Source organism: Meleagris gallopavo, chromosome 1 (assembly GCF_000146605.3).
Source record: "Meleagris gallopavo isolate NT-WF06-2002-E0010 breed Aviagen turkey brand Nicholas breeding stock chromosome 1, Turkey_5.1, whole genome shotgun sequence".
Classification (NCBI taxonomy): Eukaryota; Metazoa; Chordata; class Aves; order Galliformes; family Phasianidae; genus Meleagris; species Meleagris gallopavo.
The window spans coordinates 132678336-132696394 of record NC_015011.2 but is presented as its reverse complement, the minus strand read 5'-3'; the positions used below and the strand labels follow the sequence as shown (position 1 = coordinate 132696394).

Sequence of the window (18059 nt, the reverse complement as noted above, 5' to 3'; positions counted from 1 at the left end):
CTATGCTGAGTTTGTTTTGCCCATGATGGTAACTGACACAACGTCCCCTATTTCTTTGCTAACTCAAAACTACATAGGCTGCTTTTATACTGAGGTACTCTTTATGCACAAATAAACAAAATTGATTTATAGCAATTATTATTTAATTAAAACAAGTCAAAAGAGAAAGCTAATTATGGAAATCAACATAAGATCTTTTGATTTACAAGTTAAGAACCTTTAAGTATCATTCAGATCAAGTGTTACTCATAAATTTTAATAGAAGTCACACTGAAATTAGAATTTGTTTAAATTATGAAAAATTAATCTGAAAATTAATTTTAAAATATCTTTGTATGCCAGATGGATTGAGTGTTTTTTTCTCTGGATTCTAAGAGAAAAGTGAACAGCAGTCCCTATGTCAAAAAGATACTGAAGGAACACATTACAAATCTGAGTTTTTATCACTTCTGATAGAATGCTCCCCACTCAGAGCTCATGAGAAACAGCCCATTTTTGTCATCACTTCAAAGAAAATGCTTTTCATCTTTTCAGGCTACATCTGTTTTCAAGGAAGGTTCCATTGAGAAGAGACGGCAGGATGGTCCTGGAGATGGCACAAGCGGAATAATTGTCATGATCTGAAGCAAAAGTCAGTACCTTCAGAACTGTGTTATCTCTACACAAGTATGACCTTGTTTGCTTTTGCCAGTTAACAAAATACATTACTGCACTACATCAGCATGTGAATTTCGGAAGACTTTGGACAAAAAGGCCATTTTTCAAGCTAGACAGTTAGCACTCAAGTCCAAAGTATTTTTTACATTAATTGAGTCTAATAGTGAAATGTGAATGGACAATCAGTTCAAGAACTGCCAGTCTCATACAGTAGCACTTTTCTCTGTTGATGATCTTTCTGGGTAGCCACTTGCAGTAAAAGACTTAGTAGGAGAAGAAGGGAGACAGCAGACAGGCAAGAGGCAGAATATTGAGTTGTATGTTGAACTCTGTGGGACAAAGCAATTACAATGCCAGAACTTAGAAATATTATTATTATCTAGCTGTCTAACAGACCGATAAATAAATCTAACCACGGGCATGTGTAGTTCAGGATTCATAGATGGCATCCACAGGAGCTGCGCCGTGGCCATAGGCAGAAGTGTGCCAATACTGTATAAGTGGACTACAAGTGAAAACAAGCAAAAACAAACAAACAAACCAAACAAAAATCCCAAAATACTCCTGAAGTTTATCAGATTACATGTGCAAATGCTCAATGGATAGATCCTGTAGATCTGAGGTAGAATAATGACATACTTACACAGATATTTTACACTGGCTTACATGAATAGTGGAGATGCATCAGCTGAGCTCAACTATCAAATCCAATACCAGTGCCTATAAATCTTTAATATAACAAAGAAAAACATAATAGTAAGATTCTGAACACCACACTGATTTCCAAGCCTTCGTATGTTCAGAAAGATGGCAGTAGTGATTTAAGCACAGCACAGTATCACCTGCCATAAGTCATAAGCTGATATTTTAATATCTAATATAGGTATTAAAATATTTTGAATTAGATGTGTGCCTCTCTGTGGAAAAAAAAAAAAGGAATTATATACAGTATTACATGTAAATAGCTAGCAAAAGTGATTTGAAATAAAAGACAGGCTGAAAGTCTCAAATTGAGACTGACTACACTTCTCCTTAAAAATGATCTGTTTTAAAAATGACAAATTATCTATTATATCTTACTGCTGAGATAAATACTGCCTTATTAACTGTTACTTTGTTTTCATTATTGTATCTTTACTCTCATTGTGAAGTCCGCTGGCAACTCCTACTTGGTAGGGGTTCATACCACATGCATGATCTTGTCTTTGTATAAAAAGGCAGCAAGTTCTTATGAAAACATGCTTAATTAATAGAGTTCTTTTCTTATAAGCGAATTACATAACACCTTGAGTTACCAAAAAGGAGGAACTTCTCTTCATGGACAGGACCTGCACTGCATGACCCAGGGAAAATACATCTAGGCTTGACGCGATGCTTCACAAATGCAAGGCTCCCAGCATCTGAAGAGACTTGAGATTTACTCACTCTCTGTGGTCTTCTTCATATCCTAGACCCAAACTATTTTACTGGGTCATTTATTGTCAGGTTGTCCTTACTGAGATCCAGGAAGAACCCTACAAAATTTCTCCATCTCTTACGTCAGTCCCCTTCCCAATGGGAAAATTTTTCCCAGTGGAAAAAATATGCTTATGCTTTATTTTATACTTAGACAAATGGTTTTGCTCTGACAGAAGAGGAAAACGGGTATATTGTAGGCAGAATATATCTGATAGATGAGAGAGAAGGGGAGAGGAAGAGGAAAGCACAGCAAATAAATTGAAAAACACATACACAACATAAAACTCAAACAACATTTTTAGCAGCAAACTTTATTCTCTCAGTTAACAGCCTGTGTTCCCCCAATATAATCTATTCTTACTGTAACCAATTAACTCATGAATAAAATTAAAAGTTACATTTTCTAATTTTTAGCAGATATATAATGTTCCACTGTTTAATGTCTTGATTTTTTTCACCTTGCCCAATTCTAACCTTATCCATTTTTTATGTTACCGTCACTTATTGGAAGATGTATTTTGTTGTGCCACCTTATGAATGTCCTTACACATCTCTGCCTCACAAACTGATATTTCAACTACAACAAAATGGAACAAGGAATTATAGTTAACTTGCTAATTACAAAGGAGGCAGGTACAGGTAAGAAAACAAACATTTCTAGATAGTTGAAACGAGATTCTACTGTCCTTAGTGATTTGTCCAAGTTCTTCGTCCACAGAGTCTCATCTCATCATGCAACTGAAAGAATCAAAAAGTATTCAAATAGAGTTATCTGTTTTTTGTTTTTTTTTTAACTTAAACATCATTTGATGTTGTTGCTGAGCAGCAAGTGATTAAAAGTTCAATCTTTTTCTTCTCAGTATGGATGGTGATAGAAAAAAGATCATCCACCTCCTCAACAAATCACAGCCTCACGGAATGGCTGAGGCTGGCAGGGCCCTCTGGGTCCATCTACTCCAACCCCAAATCCAGTCTGGACACCCAGAGCAGTGTGCCTGTGACCATGCCCAGGTGGCCTCTGGACATCTCTGAAGAGGAGAATCGCAGCCCTTGGGCAACATGTGCTAGAATAATTAAAATAGTACGAGCTCTTTGATCTGTAGCTCAACTGTTCAGTTTACAGGGGAAGAATAAGTCCTGTGAGGTACAGAGGAATTACATATTTGACTGCTTTTCATGAAGAAGTGACACAAAAATGAAGAGTAAATTGCAAGAACTTTCTGAAGCCTTGGAAATGGGAGAAAGTGTTTTTTATAGAATGATGAAGTAAGCAATCATGCTACCAAAGCAAATTTTTTGCGTGTGTGAGAAAAGAAGATGAGGCAAATTCTAAAAGAAACATACTCTATGGGTAGAACAAGGAATATCCTGATTATCATGGAAGCCCATTATGACAACTTCAGTTTGCACAAAAGAAAAAAATATTTCATAGAAGTTAGGAAGCAGTCAATTTTTACCATACTTAGGAGCATCAGAACTGTAATTTACTGAACGAGCAATGGTCAAAATTGTTTAGATGGCAATTTGCTTGTCACCATTTAGGTCAGATTTAACAGCCATGTGAGGAGAAAATTTTAACTCTGTATTACTGCAAACCATTGTCTCAGCCTTTAAGGACAGAGAAGCTCCTGCTTTAATTAACACCTGGAAAAATAACTGAAAATATTGGACAGTCATGAAAGAAGATACAAACATTCTACTCTTTACTTAATAGAATCAGCAGAACAATTCAGCACAAGATGAATTCTATTAGACTATAAAATACTTTATTTCCCTCCAATCTCTGAATATATTTTAGAGTTAAAATAATACGGCAAACTTACATTTCAGGATTTCAAGTACTTTAAAGCAACAAGCATCAGAGCTGGCAAATACCTGGTGGCTTAAGATAACTACCAACAAGTTAAATGGCAAGTAGTGCAGTTAGCATCATTAAATTACTGAATCTCTTTTATTTTGCTCAAAGATGTTTCTTACTCCTTTACAGTTTGTTCTCGTTTCTGGAGCTGGAACCTGTGTTGAACTTCCTCTGTAACAGGGGAAAAATATTGAAATGGCTTCAAAACCCATTAAATTTTTAACTTAATACTGAATTTCCCCTTCAGATACGATTAGGTTTTGTTTTTAATTATGGTGTTACATAATAGCTGACTAATTAAAAGCATCCTAATGGCCATCTGTGTTCAGCTTCCTCTCACGCTAACACAAACAACTTTGATTTGTGGCAGGATTGCTTGGCTTCCTAAAATACAAAATGCAACTCTACATAATTGCTCACATAGAAACCTAAGACAACTGAAAGTAGGCTTTTGCTTCCAAAACTTTTTGTTAATGCTATTAGCTGGAAGAAAAAAACAATCTGATGCCCTGAACACCAAACTACTATACTGTTTCTTCAGTTAGTGGGAAGCATCCCTGAGAAAGTTGTGAAGGAAAAGAAAAGAGACACAATTATTTTCATCTTGTGTGGTGTGTTGGAAATATCTAAATAATTTATCAGGACAGTAACTGATAAAGTTTGTGTTAAAGCCAGACTTACAATTTTCTATCAGTTAATATTGTTTGACCCTTAGCTCCAGTTTTATTGAATTTAATCTCTGCATCCATTTGTTTTAGTAAGTCTTGCCAGAGTAACAGTTTTGGAGAACCTGGCATGTACAAGGATTTATGTATTCCTACTTGTTTTCTCAGCCTATATTTTATTGATCCCAAAAGGTCAGCTTTCTCTTGTTGGTCAGTAGCTCCTACTACTGTTGCAAAATCATCTACAGGTGATAAGAGGCATCCGTATCCATCTGAAAATAAACCTCTTTATCCTGCTTCCCTAGCTGCAATTTAACCAGTGAATTTGACAGGGTAAACTTCCGAGATTCCCATCATTCAGCTTTTGCAATCAAAGATGGTTCCCTCCTGCTCAGCTTGATACACCTTTACTGCCAATATCTCATTTCCCTGCAGTTTGCACACTGCTTTTTGTCCACTGGGAGTGGAACTCTCCTAGAGCCCTTCCAGGTCCTGCTCTCGTGCAGCAGCTACTATTCTTCCCGATTTTTTTTGTTACCATTTGTGTTTCTATATGTTCTCCAAGGCCCTCCTTAATTTATCCAGGTCCCTTAGTTCCGCTTCCTTTAATCTCTATATCATTGGGAGAAAATAAAGACATTCTCGCTCTGATTAGCAAAAGAACTCGGGAGATGTAAACAAGTTCAGCAGACGTGCAGGGAGAAAAATGAAAGATTATAACTATTCATGCCAGACAGACCCTATCAACATAATCATGAGACATCTAGCTTGTACACCTGGCATGGGTGTGAGCAGATGCTATAAAGACCATTGGCAAGTTCTGCCAAAGCTGAGGTGGCTTGGCGGAGGTGAATCACAAGGAACCACGGGTTCATGTGTGACAAAGGAGCAGACGGCTGATTGCCAAATGGAGGAGTCCATCACTTATACATGGAACCCACTTTACGTTGCCCTGAACAGGAACAGTCAGGGGAGACGACCTGCGCAGGAGGTGAGCGCCAACATCGAGCTGCATCTCATACAGGAATGGTTCCACAGCAAGCTGGGGGCAGGGCACAGTGGGCAGCAGATCGCTGAGCAGCTGCTGATGGAGTACTGCACCCAGATGGGGGCCCTTGATGGCTTCTTTCTCGTCAGGGGGAGCGAGACATTTGTTCCGGACTACATTCTGTCCTTCTGGCACAATGAAAAGGTGCAGCATTGCCCCTTCCACTGGTGGCAGGACTCCAGCATCCACGGTTTCTTTTTGACTGACAACCAAGTATTTGGCAGCCTCTACGATCTCATCACCCACTACCGGGAGATGCCGCTGAGATGCAACAGACTTGAGGCTGACAGAGCCGGTGTCTCGGTCCAACACTCACAGCAACATAGACTGGGTGCTGCAGGACAGCACAAGAGGGACAAGCCCAGCTCCAGCACCCTCTCTTTCAGGGCAGGATGGAAGACCCAGCACTGCCACATGCAGCAAGAGGGTCACGCTTAATAAGGCACTTGACCAAGTGCATACGGTTCAAGTTCATCACACACCATAAAAGTTTTTGTTCTGCACTAACAACTGAGTCTGTGTCTAATTGCCACAGGTAAACCTTGATCTTATTTGCCTTCTTTACCCGGTGTCTTTCCCAAACCTTTTCATTTCGGAAACTTAATAAAAAACTACTAACATAGTTCTGTCTCTCCCCTCCAGAGGTTTCCAGGGCTAACACTGGGATATCAAGTTTCCTAGGTCTCCGCAGATAAAGGCTTATTCTCACTTCCAATGTTCCTTCCTTTTCCCATTTGTAAGTAACACTTTGTTTTCAGCAGGAGTCTCTGGCCCCCAGCTCTCTCTCTCAGAGTTCTGCTTACAAGCTGTACGGGAATAACTCACTGATTTTCCTTTACCTTTTTTTTCTGATTTGTCTTTCACATTCCCACTATTCATACCCTCAATTACACTTCCACGTACCATTAACAACTACGCTTCCATCTACCGTCAACAACTGCACATCCACGTACCATCAACTACACTTCCAGCTACCAGCAACTACACCTCCACGTACATCAAAACAGTTTGTCCTACTCCCTTTCAGAACCTACAAATCAAACAATACAGTTCTTCACTTTCCACAAACACCCAGCATTTGGTTTCACGATTAGAATGCTCAATTATAAAAACTGGTCCCACTACTTCATATATGTTCCCAGTTTCTTATTTGATATTCTGTCTCACCCGCAACGTCTCTCCTGTGAGCCAAAATACAACCCAGAGATCATTTTTGGTATCTTTCTAAACACCCCTTGTCCCATAACAGCTTCTTAGATAACACTTTCACACCATAAACATATAACAATCACAAAGGCAGTGACAATTATCAGTACAATTTATCCTTGGGATCCTTCCTCTCTCCAGTTCCCCACAGGGCCCAAACTTTCTTCTGTATTCCTTTCCCACACTTGCATAGCTACTGCCTAATCACACCTCTTTCTTCTCCAGTAAACAGCATATCCATGAGCAGAAATCAGGCTCTATAAATTGATCTAATTGTTCTGCTACTCTTATAGGATCCTCAATTAAGGAATTAATTTCCTTCTTGAAATTCCTAACCTTTCTGCTAGTAAAAAAGGGGAAGGCATCAGCATATCCTATTCCCCCTAGACCTAAGAGGACTCCCCGAAGAGGATATATTGAAGTATTAGTAAGGTTAGTGTTAGAGAAAGGAAAATTCTCCAGGTCCCATCTACACTGTTCCAATTCCCTCAGTAATTAAGAGCATGCACTCTCTCTAGGACCCTGCACAGGATCAGCAGCACAGCCACTCCCTGCCTCTGCAGAGACTGCTGCTGCTTGCATTACTTTAGAACTTTAAGGGGGTGAAAGTTATCTAAGGGATCCCATTTATGATCTTTCTGTTTCTCTCCTTTCTCTCTTGAACTCTGACTCTTTGTTGTGAGGAACTGTTTTACTTTTTGCTCCCATTAAGCGGCATAAGCCAATTTTGTTTCAGTTATAAGTTTTGAAATAACATTCAAAGTTCATTAGAGAGTTGTCACTATACTGTACAAGTCACTCCAAAGTCTTATATACAAAAGAAAATGCAGGTCTGAAAGGTAAACTTTTCTAGCGAGTAGCAGTGAAATTCTGTGTCCAAGAATGCACGTAGGAACTATTCTTATCTTTCAATTATTGAGGTGTTAAAGACTGTGTACAGTACAAAAGAGCAGTCACCTGGCCAGCTACCCTGACTTGCTTTCTGTTGAGGGTAAGAATTACATTTCAAAGGCCTTCAGTTTACTGGTCAGCAGTTATAGCATCTTCAATTTGCATAGTCAAAGGAAAGATGTACGGGAGCATGAAGCCAGACCATGCAAGACTTTGTTCTGTTTCTAAACAAGCCAAAGTGAGGACAAGACAATTATTTTAACAAGACTAAGATTTAATTTTTAAAATTTGACATTCAATACAAATGTCAGGATAACACAAATACACCTGAAATATGCCAGTGTCTGAACTTTATTTAACATGACAAAAAAAAAAATACAATTTGAACACATAAAAAACAACTATAAGCTGTAATTTTACATTTATACATCAGAAGTGTCCATTTTTAAGAAGTTGAAATAATTAGTTAATAACATCTAAATACCAATTCATACCACTAGAATATCTGTATACTCAAAGCCATAATTCTATGTTTGCCCACAGTCTGTAATGACAACTCTTCCATTTACTAGCCCTTTAGGAGAACCAAAGGATTCAATCTTTTTCACGACATCCATTCCATCTTTCACAAACCCAAATACCACGTGTTTAAAGTCCAAGTGTTCTGCTTTTTTGAGCGTTATGAAGAACTGAGAGTTATTCGTATCCCTGCCCCTATTTGCCATTGACAGCAAGCCAGGACCAGTATGTTTCACTTCAAAATTCTCATCTTCAAATGCTTCTCCATAAATTGATCGTCCACCTGTTCCATCATGGTTTGTTATATCACCTCCCTTAAAAAAAAAAAAAAAATAAAGTGGACAGAATTATCTTACAAGTCCCAGAACATCAACTAATAACATTCTCTTTCAGTAAGAAAGAATTCCATTTGGAAGAACATAGGTAAACATCAACATTATTTTTCACAGCTACTATATTTACTTGGCTATAAAGCATCTCAGCTTCAGCAGCTTTGATCGTGGTAACAAAATTAGCATGAAGTTTCTCATTTTTACCGAGCACAGCATTTTATCTTCCTGCTCCACATCCCTACATCACTCTTTCACACTGTCTGCTTTCTACATCATTTTGCCCTTCCATCTGGCGCTGCACTATCTCACTGAGGCACAAAGACTCCTGATCACTGCCTGTTCAGGACAGCAGCTACAGCTAGTGAGCAGTGTTTTTGCCTTTGCATATGGTAGCAAGTTTTTGGCTCCCAATTATTTGACTACATACACAAAGGTGACCATGTATGATACCATACATTTGAAGAAAATTCTGAAAGACAAGAAGTCTGGGGAGAAGTCTGTGCAGAGCAAACATGGATAATAGCTCACATTTTGTCAGGATGAACATGCTACAGCATGCTTTCAAGAAAGTTACTTACAGCATGTAGAATAACCCGAAATAAGATTACATCCTAAATGAACAAGTAAAGCTCCTCTGCTCATCAGAAAGGCAAAAATAAAGAGCAGTAACGGGCATGCTTCAGATTCAGGTAATATCTGATCAAGAATGGACAGTTTTTTTAATTCTGGTGACAAGCTATTTGTATAATACTGTAATTCTGAGTTACAAAGCATATGCTCTGTCTTCAAAGATGTAGTGATATGCAAAAGCATGAGTATAGCATGTAAGAGGTTGTTTATTTCATCTGTTTCAAGTCACATCAAATTACTTGTGAGAATTTTAGGAAAAGGTGGTATATATGAACAGAGATCAATCTCCCATGCCTTCAGAATTTATGAAAGAGTTGCTAGTGCTACTGACATGCAAAACCAGTGCTGTCTGCATGGGTTTCACACACAGTGCAAGCTGATACTCTAAGCAGGAAATCTGAATAATTTAAGGACAAAGCCACGGCATGATATGAGATCTAGAGCACTTCTTTGGTTGAGATGTGAGAGTCTCAAATAACTGAAGTATTAATTTCACAGTGGAGGTTAGGTGAAATACAAAGCGTACTTCAAAAAGTCAATAGAAGCCTGACAAGTAGGTGCTCTTAGCACGTGAGCATACAAAAGTTTCTCTCCTGTAGAAAGGAAGGCTGAATGTTAGTTTTGGAAAGCCTCAATTTCCCTGCATCTTCTGTCCCTTGTCCATGATAAGAAATTTCTTCTTCCTTATATTTTTCCGTACTAACATGGCAGTGTTAAGTAACTCTAAAGCATTTGGCTTAGGGCAGCACATGCTGCTTGTGCCATTCCTGATCTCCTAGTTTGTAGCACCGCTGTTAGCCAAGATGGGTTTAAATCTCTCAACGATTTGAGAGAATGAATTCTTCACATTAAGCTTACCTGACATATGAAGTCACTAACTATTCTGTGAAACGTGGTATTCTTGAATCCGAAGCCTTTCTCCCCTGTGCACAGGGCCCTGAAATTTTCAGCTGTTCGAGGGACAATATTTGAAAACAGCTCCATGGTTATGCGTCCTAAAGGTTCATCGTTGGCAGAAACGTTAAAATACACAACAGGGTTGGTGTCCTTTGACAGCTCTGCTGCCAGAGAGAGGTGGCCCTTCTGTAGCTCTGACAAGCTTTGCTGGCATTCTTCAAATCTCCTCTTGAAAGAATTAGCCAGTTCTTGAACTTTAAATCTGACTGCAAATTGTTCTACTTTCACTTCACCATCTGAAAACAAATCCAAAAAGAGATTTCCTTAGCTCTACTCACTGTAGCCAGAGATTAGTAGCTTTTGTTCTGTATAATTGCCAAGGTAAAACAAAGCCAAACAAACTGCAGAAGATACTGAAAAAAGTGTAAAAACTGCTCAACCAACTCACCAGCATAATCTGTAGCTGTCCAAATTAAAACATTGTTTGATGTATCAGAGGGCACTAAATTCATTTCTTTGGTGATGACGTGGTTTGCACACACTTTAAGAACTTGGTCCCTTCTCATAAGGATCCTGTAATATTTCTTCTGTGTATGGAAAAGGATCTTAAGCTCTCCAACACCACGCTCCTTCCACTGAGTAGCATCTCTGTCCCACCTGTAAAGTTTTGCCCTCTCTTTGAAGAGAATTTCTTCATCTTCTTCTCCAGACTTTACCTCCACCTAAAACACAGCACAGTACTGCGTGACTTCTCCAGACGTCATCACCAATAACACTGTTATAATTCTGACATCAGGGAATGCAAAATTATCCAATGTTTTCCTTTCTAAAGTGGTTTTGTACCCACAGCTCTATAGACACTCATCATGCACTGAAGTGAATGAAAAGCCCTGCCTTCTCAAAATATAAGACGACCCAACAAATTTCAGTGTTTCAAATTCATTCTAGCAATGCAACAGTACATCCCCATGCTGCATAGGAAGTTGTGTTGTTTTGTTTTCTTTTAAGCTATGAAGTGTTCTGGCTTATTTCCCAGTAAAATTTCTGGTCTGCTGAATGATGTACTAAGCGATAACACAGCACTGTCAGCATTTCAGGTGTTACCCTATTAAACACTGTTAAATAATTTAATACTGGCATTTGTCAGAATAAGTATCAACTGAAAATAAATGGAGGCCTCACAGCTGCATATCCTCCTCACTTTATATGTACATATTACTTGTTTTTTAACAGCCTGGAGTTAACACATCTTCCAAAGCTAAAGAAGACTTGGAAGAACTGGAGAAATATGTGACAAACAAGCATTTCTGATGGGAGAAGTGACACTGAAGGAGAAAAAGAGCAGGTAAGGGAAGAAAACCACAGAAGTCATAATGTGATTAACAGATGAGGAAAGGCAGACAAGATACTGAAGAAAGAGGAAGACATTCTGCAGACTTCATCAGATTAGCTGTTCCAATTAAAGGGCACTACATACTGTTCATTTGTGTTCTAGTAGTCTTGTTTAATCATTGTACTAACCTGCAATTAAGTTCTATTCTTTGCATGAAGCCAAACTAGAAGATTATAGTCATTGCAAGCTTCTGAACTTACTGGACACACTAAGGTTAAATACGAAATCCAGACATGAACAACTGTGTTAAGCCTTACAAGTTACATAAGGCTACTTCAAGTTAAACTAATCTTTACTCGAGCTTGAAATTCTTCTACTTCCTAAAAAGCTATTTATTTTCTAACTACAAATGTGAATTTTCTTAGCCTCATACATTAGTTGTGCTCCATCTTTATTGCTTGACCATTCCAGAAGTCTCACATCTAGCTTAGAGCAAAGAAAAAACAAACAAACCAACCAACCATCATTTGGAAGGCTTTCACAGAACTCAAGCTACAGGTCATCAATAGAAAAATCAAGAGTTGTATTTCCATTATTCAAGCTCCCCCTCCACATCATTTTTCAGATACACTATGATGAATTAGTTTGTAACTTTTTGAAGTTACTTGTACAGATCTGTAGGACCAACACTGTCTCAAGGAATAAAATATTAAAGTCTACATCATTAATTGCTTTGCACTTCCCCAGTGCAAAGCTGTACTAAGATTCAGAACAGCAAGGTGCATCCACACAGGCAGAGTAAAAAAAAAACAAAAAACACAGAACATGAAGAAATAGACAACACAGCACAAAAGACAGAAAGGAAAGTTAAATCTTTCCTTTTTTCTTCTTAAACCTGTTTAGCAGATAAATGTATCAATACTTTTTAAGTCTTGAAAGTACCCTCACCTCTGGTAAGGAGACAATTGGCTCAAAGTGGATATCATCACTGTGTACCACCTCATCATCACTACCACCTTCATCTTCATCTGCCTTACTTGCCGGCTGTACTCCAAAAACAGCTGCTCCTGTGTTTGCCCACTTGAAGTTTTTATCTACAATTAAGAGATTTACATTTTAAACTTGTCATCAAGAACGAAGATTACACAATTTTACATTGTTGAACAATATGTAGAAACCTAATGCACAAAGGTTTATGGTAGGAAGCACAAATCCAGATGTCTATCTGTACCAGAGGCTTAAACTTAACTCACCTTTAGAGCCAAAAGCGAAGTCTCCAGAGTTCTTGGAAGCCAGATCCGCAAACGACAAGCCTGAAGCATTACCAAAGCCAAATGAGATGGGTTTGTGTTCTGTCAAAGATGGAAAAGTCAGATGTTTTTCTCTTTCTTTAAGGAAAACATTTTTGATGTCATACAGTAAGAAAAAACTGGAGAAGCCTTAACATTTGCACCTGACTTCTCGTATTGCCACTTTTTATTACAGTCCAAAAAACTGCTCAAGACTGAGTTTCAACATGCTCTTTGAGACTCTGCAGATCCACACAGCTTGAATAAGTACTCGCATGGTATTCAACAGTACACTAATAAAAGTATAAATCATACAACAAAAAGTAGCAGTGCTCTGTAGTAGAGTTGTCTGAACATCCTAGAATTTGATAGGCACAAGTATTTTCATTCCCCTTCATATTTTCACTAGACCAATACCTGTGCTTCAAATTCACTGCTGTATCTGTTCAATGCAATGGCTAGATTAAACTAACCTATAAAAAAGCAAACTTAAGGTTCTACACATACACACACACACACACACACACACACACACACACACACACACACAAAAAAACAAAAAAAAAAAAGACCCAAACAAACCCTTATATACTCCCAACTTTACCTTGTGTTGACTCAGAAGATTCAGAATCACTTTCTTTTTTAGTTGACAGGTCCACAGGTTTATCATCACCTCCTGGTAAATTCTGTGATACGTGAGCAGCTTCTGTGGAATCTGCTTCTTCACTGCTAGCAGCTGACTGCACAAATACCGTTGCTGCTTCACTAGTTGATGGAGTATGTAATTCTTCCTCACTTGTAGAGACTATGTCAGCTGCTGAGCTTGTAACTTCATTCTCCTGAGATTAATAAAACAGTAAGCATATAAGCCAGGAGAGCCTAATATTCAAACCACATTAAGTCTGGACACTAAGAATAACCACTCCCTCCAAAAAAGCCACATTCCCCCTTACGCCCCCCCCCCCCCCATGTTATCAATTTCTTCATTTAGTTACAATAGCAGTGCAGAAAACTCACGATATTAATTAAGTTCTCAGACTCCAATTTTCTTACAGTTCTAATGATGTTTCAAAACAGGTAACTAACAGGGAATAAGAGAAGCGAACAAATGGGGAAAAAACCCAAGAATTGTTGTTGGAAGGTTTCAGACATTCTTCATTATTCTTAACATACACTCAAGTTCAACTTGACAAGATACAGAAGTACCTTTGAAGCAGTATGGCTTCAAAACAAGCACCATTTCTCTTGGGAATTACTCTGAAATCACTTAATTCTTATATACCTGCTAGGAGAAATTCTACTAGCCAAAGCTGTTTCTACTTTAGAAAGTAGAGCTCTTTCCTTTCTCTCCCTGAGAAATTTAAGATCTGTACCTTCATTCCAGCTCCAGAACAGACTTGAGACACAGTCAAACAAGTCAAGTAGTTTTTAACCTGCTGGATATTTTATTTCTCACTAAGTGAAAATAGTCTAAGAATAATACTGCAAGTTTATTGCCAAAACTTTTCATAAAGACTTGACTCGTACTTTCTTTTTCTGAGTGTTAGCTTCTTTCTGAGAGCCTTCTGGACTGGCATCTTCCGCATTACTACTAATGCCACAGACAGATGTGGAAGTGACCTGTGGAGTCTCTTCTTCAGCCTTCTCCTCAGGAAGTTTAGTTTCAGAAGTAGTAACACATTCCCTCTCCAATTCCTGTTTGACTGGGGTGCCTACTGCAAAGCACAAAAATTAGTGGAAAAGAGCTGATAAGACAGCTTAATACTGTGATCATTTCCGACATATACATTATAAACTAACTTAATGACACTCAGAACATCTTTAAATTTAAAACTTTTGTAATACCATCATTATTTTAAAAGTCACTCATTCAAGGTAACTAAGGAAGTGTACATTTGTTATACTGTGGTTTTCTGCTGTATCAAAGAACCTCCATGCAATGTTTTCAATCTTGCAACTGCCACTACTACTACTCGCTTCCTTTGACACTTACTTATATTTCTAGTAGCTCAATATATGCCACCTTTATTTTAGTACACAGAAAGTCAGCCTGAGAAAGCAAGCCTCATTTACAGACCTATTCAAATTCACTTACCAAACAGTGCTATTTGAGGCACAGCCAAAATAACCATAAGCACATAAGCAAGCATATTCACTCTTCCACACTTGTATCTTTAACTATAAAAACTCTACAGCTGTATTTTTAGAACAGTGTACTTAAAACAAACAAACATGTATTAACTCTCATAATTCAAGTCAACTATCTGCAAAAGTAGCAAACATTCACAGCAGTAGACAGTTTCTCCACACCCCCGTCTTTCAAGGCATCTTGCAAAGCTCAGCTCCACACAGCCAAAAGAGAGGCAGAAGTCTGAGGGTAGGAAAACAGTTTGATGTTCTTGTTTGGAGGCTCTCTAAAATGTACATCGGTATTTCTAACACTACCCACCTCGGGAAATAGCAAGTTAACCTCAGAGCCCAAGTGTCCTCCAGATTTAAAGATTCAGGTTCAGCACCTAAGAAATTAACCGCTGTATTTTCAGACATACCTTGCCATTTTCTTTTTTCTTTTTCATTGCTAGGATACAGTCTTCCATTAAGTTTCTTAACTGCTGTTTCATAGTCTTCATCTTAAACACAGGAAACAAGTATGAGTTCTCAGGGATCTTCCAAATACAAAGAAGTCTGAATTTGTTAAGCCCTTCAGACTCACAAGCCTGATCAAGCACACAAGACTTCTGCATGTATTTTAAGAACTTGACATATCAGCAAGCAAGCTTTCAATTCTTATTTACGTACCGGTGCTTTATTACACTACTGACACTTTCTCTGCCTAGATTTATGGCACAGGTTTCATGTTTGCAGAAGACAAGCATCGTGTTAGTTTTATTAGGAGTATCTCAAAACAGGTTGGGGAAGGGAGACGGAGGGTCGTTGGCCAAAAGGAAGATGACAGCTGTCATCAATTTCAACAATATTAGTGTCTGTTGATTCTAGTTCAATACATGTTCCTTACAAAAAAAAGCAACACTAAGATCAACTTTGACATTCCTTACCGTCATCCTCTTCACTCACATATCCAGGCTTATTCTTGTAACAGAAGAAGGTTGAAGGTAGCTTAAGAAAGCCTGCGAGAGCTCTCTGCTCTGGGGTAGGTGTGAGCTCGTACACTATCATAACATCATCAGATGGTGGAGTGTCTGAAGGTTCAGCTGTCTTCTCAGCTTTGTATATAAATAGAACAAAACATGAAAATTAAATCATTTCGTAACAGCAGCAACATTACCTCCCCGCTGCCCAGAGCTGAATTAATACTTTGACAGCTAGAAACAAATTTGAAATCTACGTTTTTCTTGTTTTTTTCCTCTGGATGACTACCAAAATTACAGAACACTGGGACAAAGTTACAGATCGTGCTATGACGTAAGAAGTTCTAATCTGCATGCCCAGCCATACCCTATGACCTTTGAAATTTAAGTCTTAGATCAGGAACAGGTCAGCATTTTTGTATTGTTGCAATAATTATTTATGGCCTTACGCCAAACAGAGTACAACTATGGGGAAGAGCCATATGGGTATCATGTATAGGGAAGCAAAACCTAGGACTGAAAAATAGAGTAATAAATGTAAAGCTGTCTGCAGCAACATGTACTACTGCTGAGCTTTGAGCATTTGAAATTCCAGACTAAACAGCAACTGAATAGAACTTATCTCAAATTACTTCTGGAAAATCTATGCTTCTGACTCATCTCAACTTTTTGCCATAACTGCTATTAGTGAAACTTGTTATAGTAGTAATCTTGTAGTACTGTGCTACAGAAGCAACTAAAATACTGCTCTCAGCCTTCTGAAATTTAATTAGCTTTTCCAGCAAGAAAAAATATCACTACTGATTTTATTATGTAACTTCTTCTCCTCCCTTCTCAACATAAAGAAGCTTACTAAGTACAAGCAGAATAACCATGACAATCAAAGGTTAAATCTAAAGATGTAAAGTTGTTGTTAAAGAATGGAAGCAGAGAAGAAGGACGTATCAGTTTAAGGGTCACCTATATGGGGGAGTGGTTTTTTTTGTTTGTTTATATCTATAATTTACAAGTCAAAGTTGAAGAGAAACACAGAGGTTAACCATTAATAAGAAATAGTCCATAAGCATATCAATATCCATATACTGGTTGTTTCTAAGAATAGATTAATTGCTTTAGAAAGTCAGCCCACTTGATAACATGCTCCAGTTTAGGTGTGCATTAAGCTACGCAGCCAAATTTGAAGCTCACTTCTCTTTTTATGACAACTTGTTTGCCAACTTGATGGCACAACAAAGTCAAAGTGGCACCTGAAGCTTCAGACAGGAACCAGAGTACTACTCTCTTCCTGAGGAACACTGATTTTCCTGCTTCCACTACTTCCTTCCAGTAGTGCAAAAGCAGTGTGAGTAGTACTAGAGAAAAAGCAGTATCCAAAGTTCTAAGTACCAGTTCAATTTTAACTGTGCTTTTAAGTATTCCTTTCCCAGCCTTTCTCTCCCAATTGATTGACTCCCTTCCATTAGAAGTTAATTGCTTCAGTTTCCTTCTGCAGCAGTCCTATAAAGTAATCCTTTTGGTCATTTCAGATGCCAATAGCTCTTCTGAGCCTATATCCAAAGTAGATGTACAATAAGGTTCCTGAACAACAAATTTGAATTCTTAGGATGGAAAAGCTAGAGATGATTTAATATATTTTCTCAGAACTTTACACGCACACACACAAAAAAACTCCAGCTGATTTAAGTAAGAATTGATGGCATCTATTAACCATGCTACAACAGTAGGCATGTATCCTGCCTGTAAGGAGGTGCTTTATTCACTCAGATCAGCTAAGCAGTCAAGCAAGCTCACAGCCAGTTCATCACAGATGAACTCAGTGCAAAGTAGCTGAACAGAAGAAACACGCTATACAAACACACTAAGCCAGTTCAGATCAACCCACAGGTAAAGCTCTCCACAAATCGTCCAGAAGCTGATTAAGATCACAGTGGTCCCAAAATCTACTCAAAGAAGTGACAAAAACAGCAACAGTAAGGATTAAAACCTGTGTTTACCCTCAGAATTTTAAGGCTGAGCAAGACTTTTGCTAGATCACTTACATCAGTTCTCATTCAGCCTCCCCGCAAGAAAACTAATTTTTCTTACTTATATAAGCTGCAAGCAGCTTGAATTTATCTTCATAGATTGCCACGAAAGCAGTGCCATGGGTGTGTAGAGTATATTAAAAGACTGTTGGAACTTTTTTTT

General features: G+C 38.2%; 1 protein-coding gene across 2 annotated transcripts in view; it reads right to left on the bottom strand.

Moving 5' to 3' along the window:
- Positions 1 to 8036: 8036 nt before the first annotated feature.
- The window catches only part of RGPD4 (RANBP2 like and GRIP domain containing 4), a 27878-nt gene continuing 17855 nt past the window's right edge, over positions 8037 to 18059 (bottom strand). For both annotated transcript variants that reach the window (XM_010728259.3, XM_010728266.3), the window contains 9 exons: positions 15840 to 16007; positions 15333 to 15413; positions 14311 to 14498; positions 13388 to 13622; positions 12748 to 12846; positions 12443 to 12588; positions 10610 to 10883; positions 10123 to 10457; positions 8037 to 8616 (listed from right to left, as the gene is read on the bottom strand). In XM_010728259.3, the coding sequence (XP_010726561.1) occupies positions 8311 to 8616; positions 10123 to 10457; positions 10610 to 10883; positions 12443 to 12588; positions 12748 to 12846; positions 13388 to 13622; positions 14311 to 14498; positions 15333 to 15413; positions 15840 to 16007 (1832 nt within the window). In that variant the 3' untranslated portion in view covers positions 8037 to 8310. The remainder of the gene's footprint in view (positions 8617 to 10122; positions 10458 to 10609; positions 10884 to 12442; positions 12589 to 12747; positions 12847 to 13387; positions 13623 to 14310; positions 14499 to 15332; positions 15414 to 15839; positions 16008 to 18059) is intronic.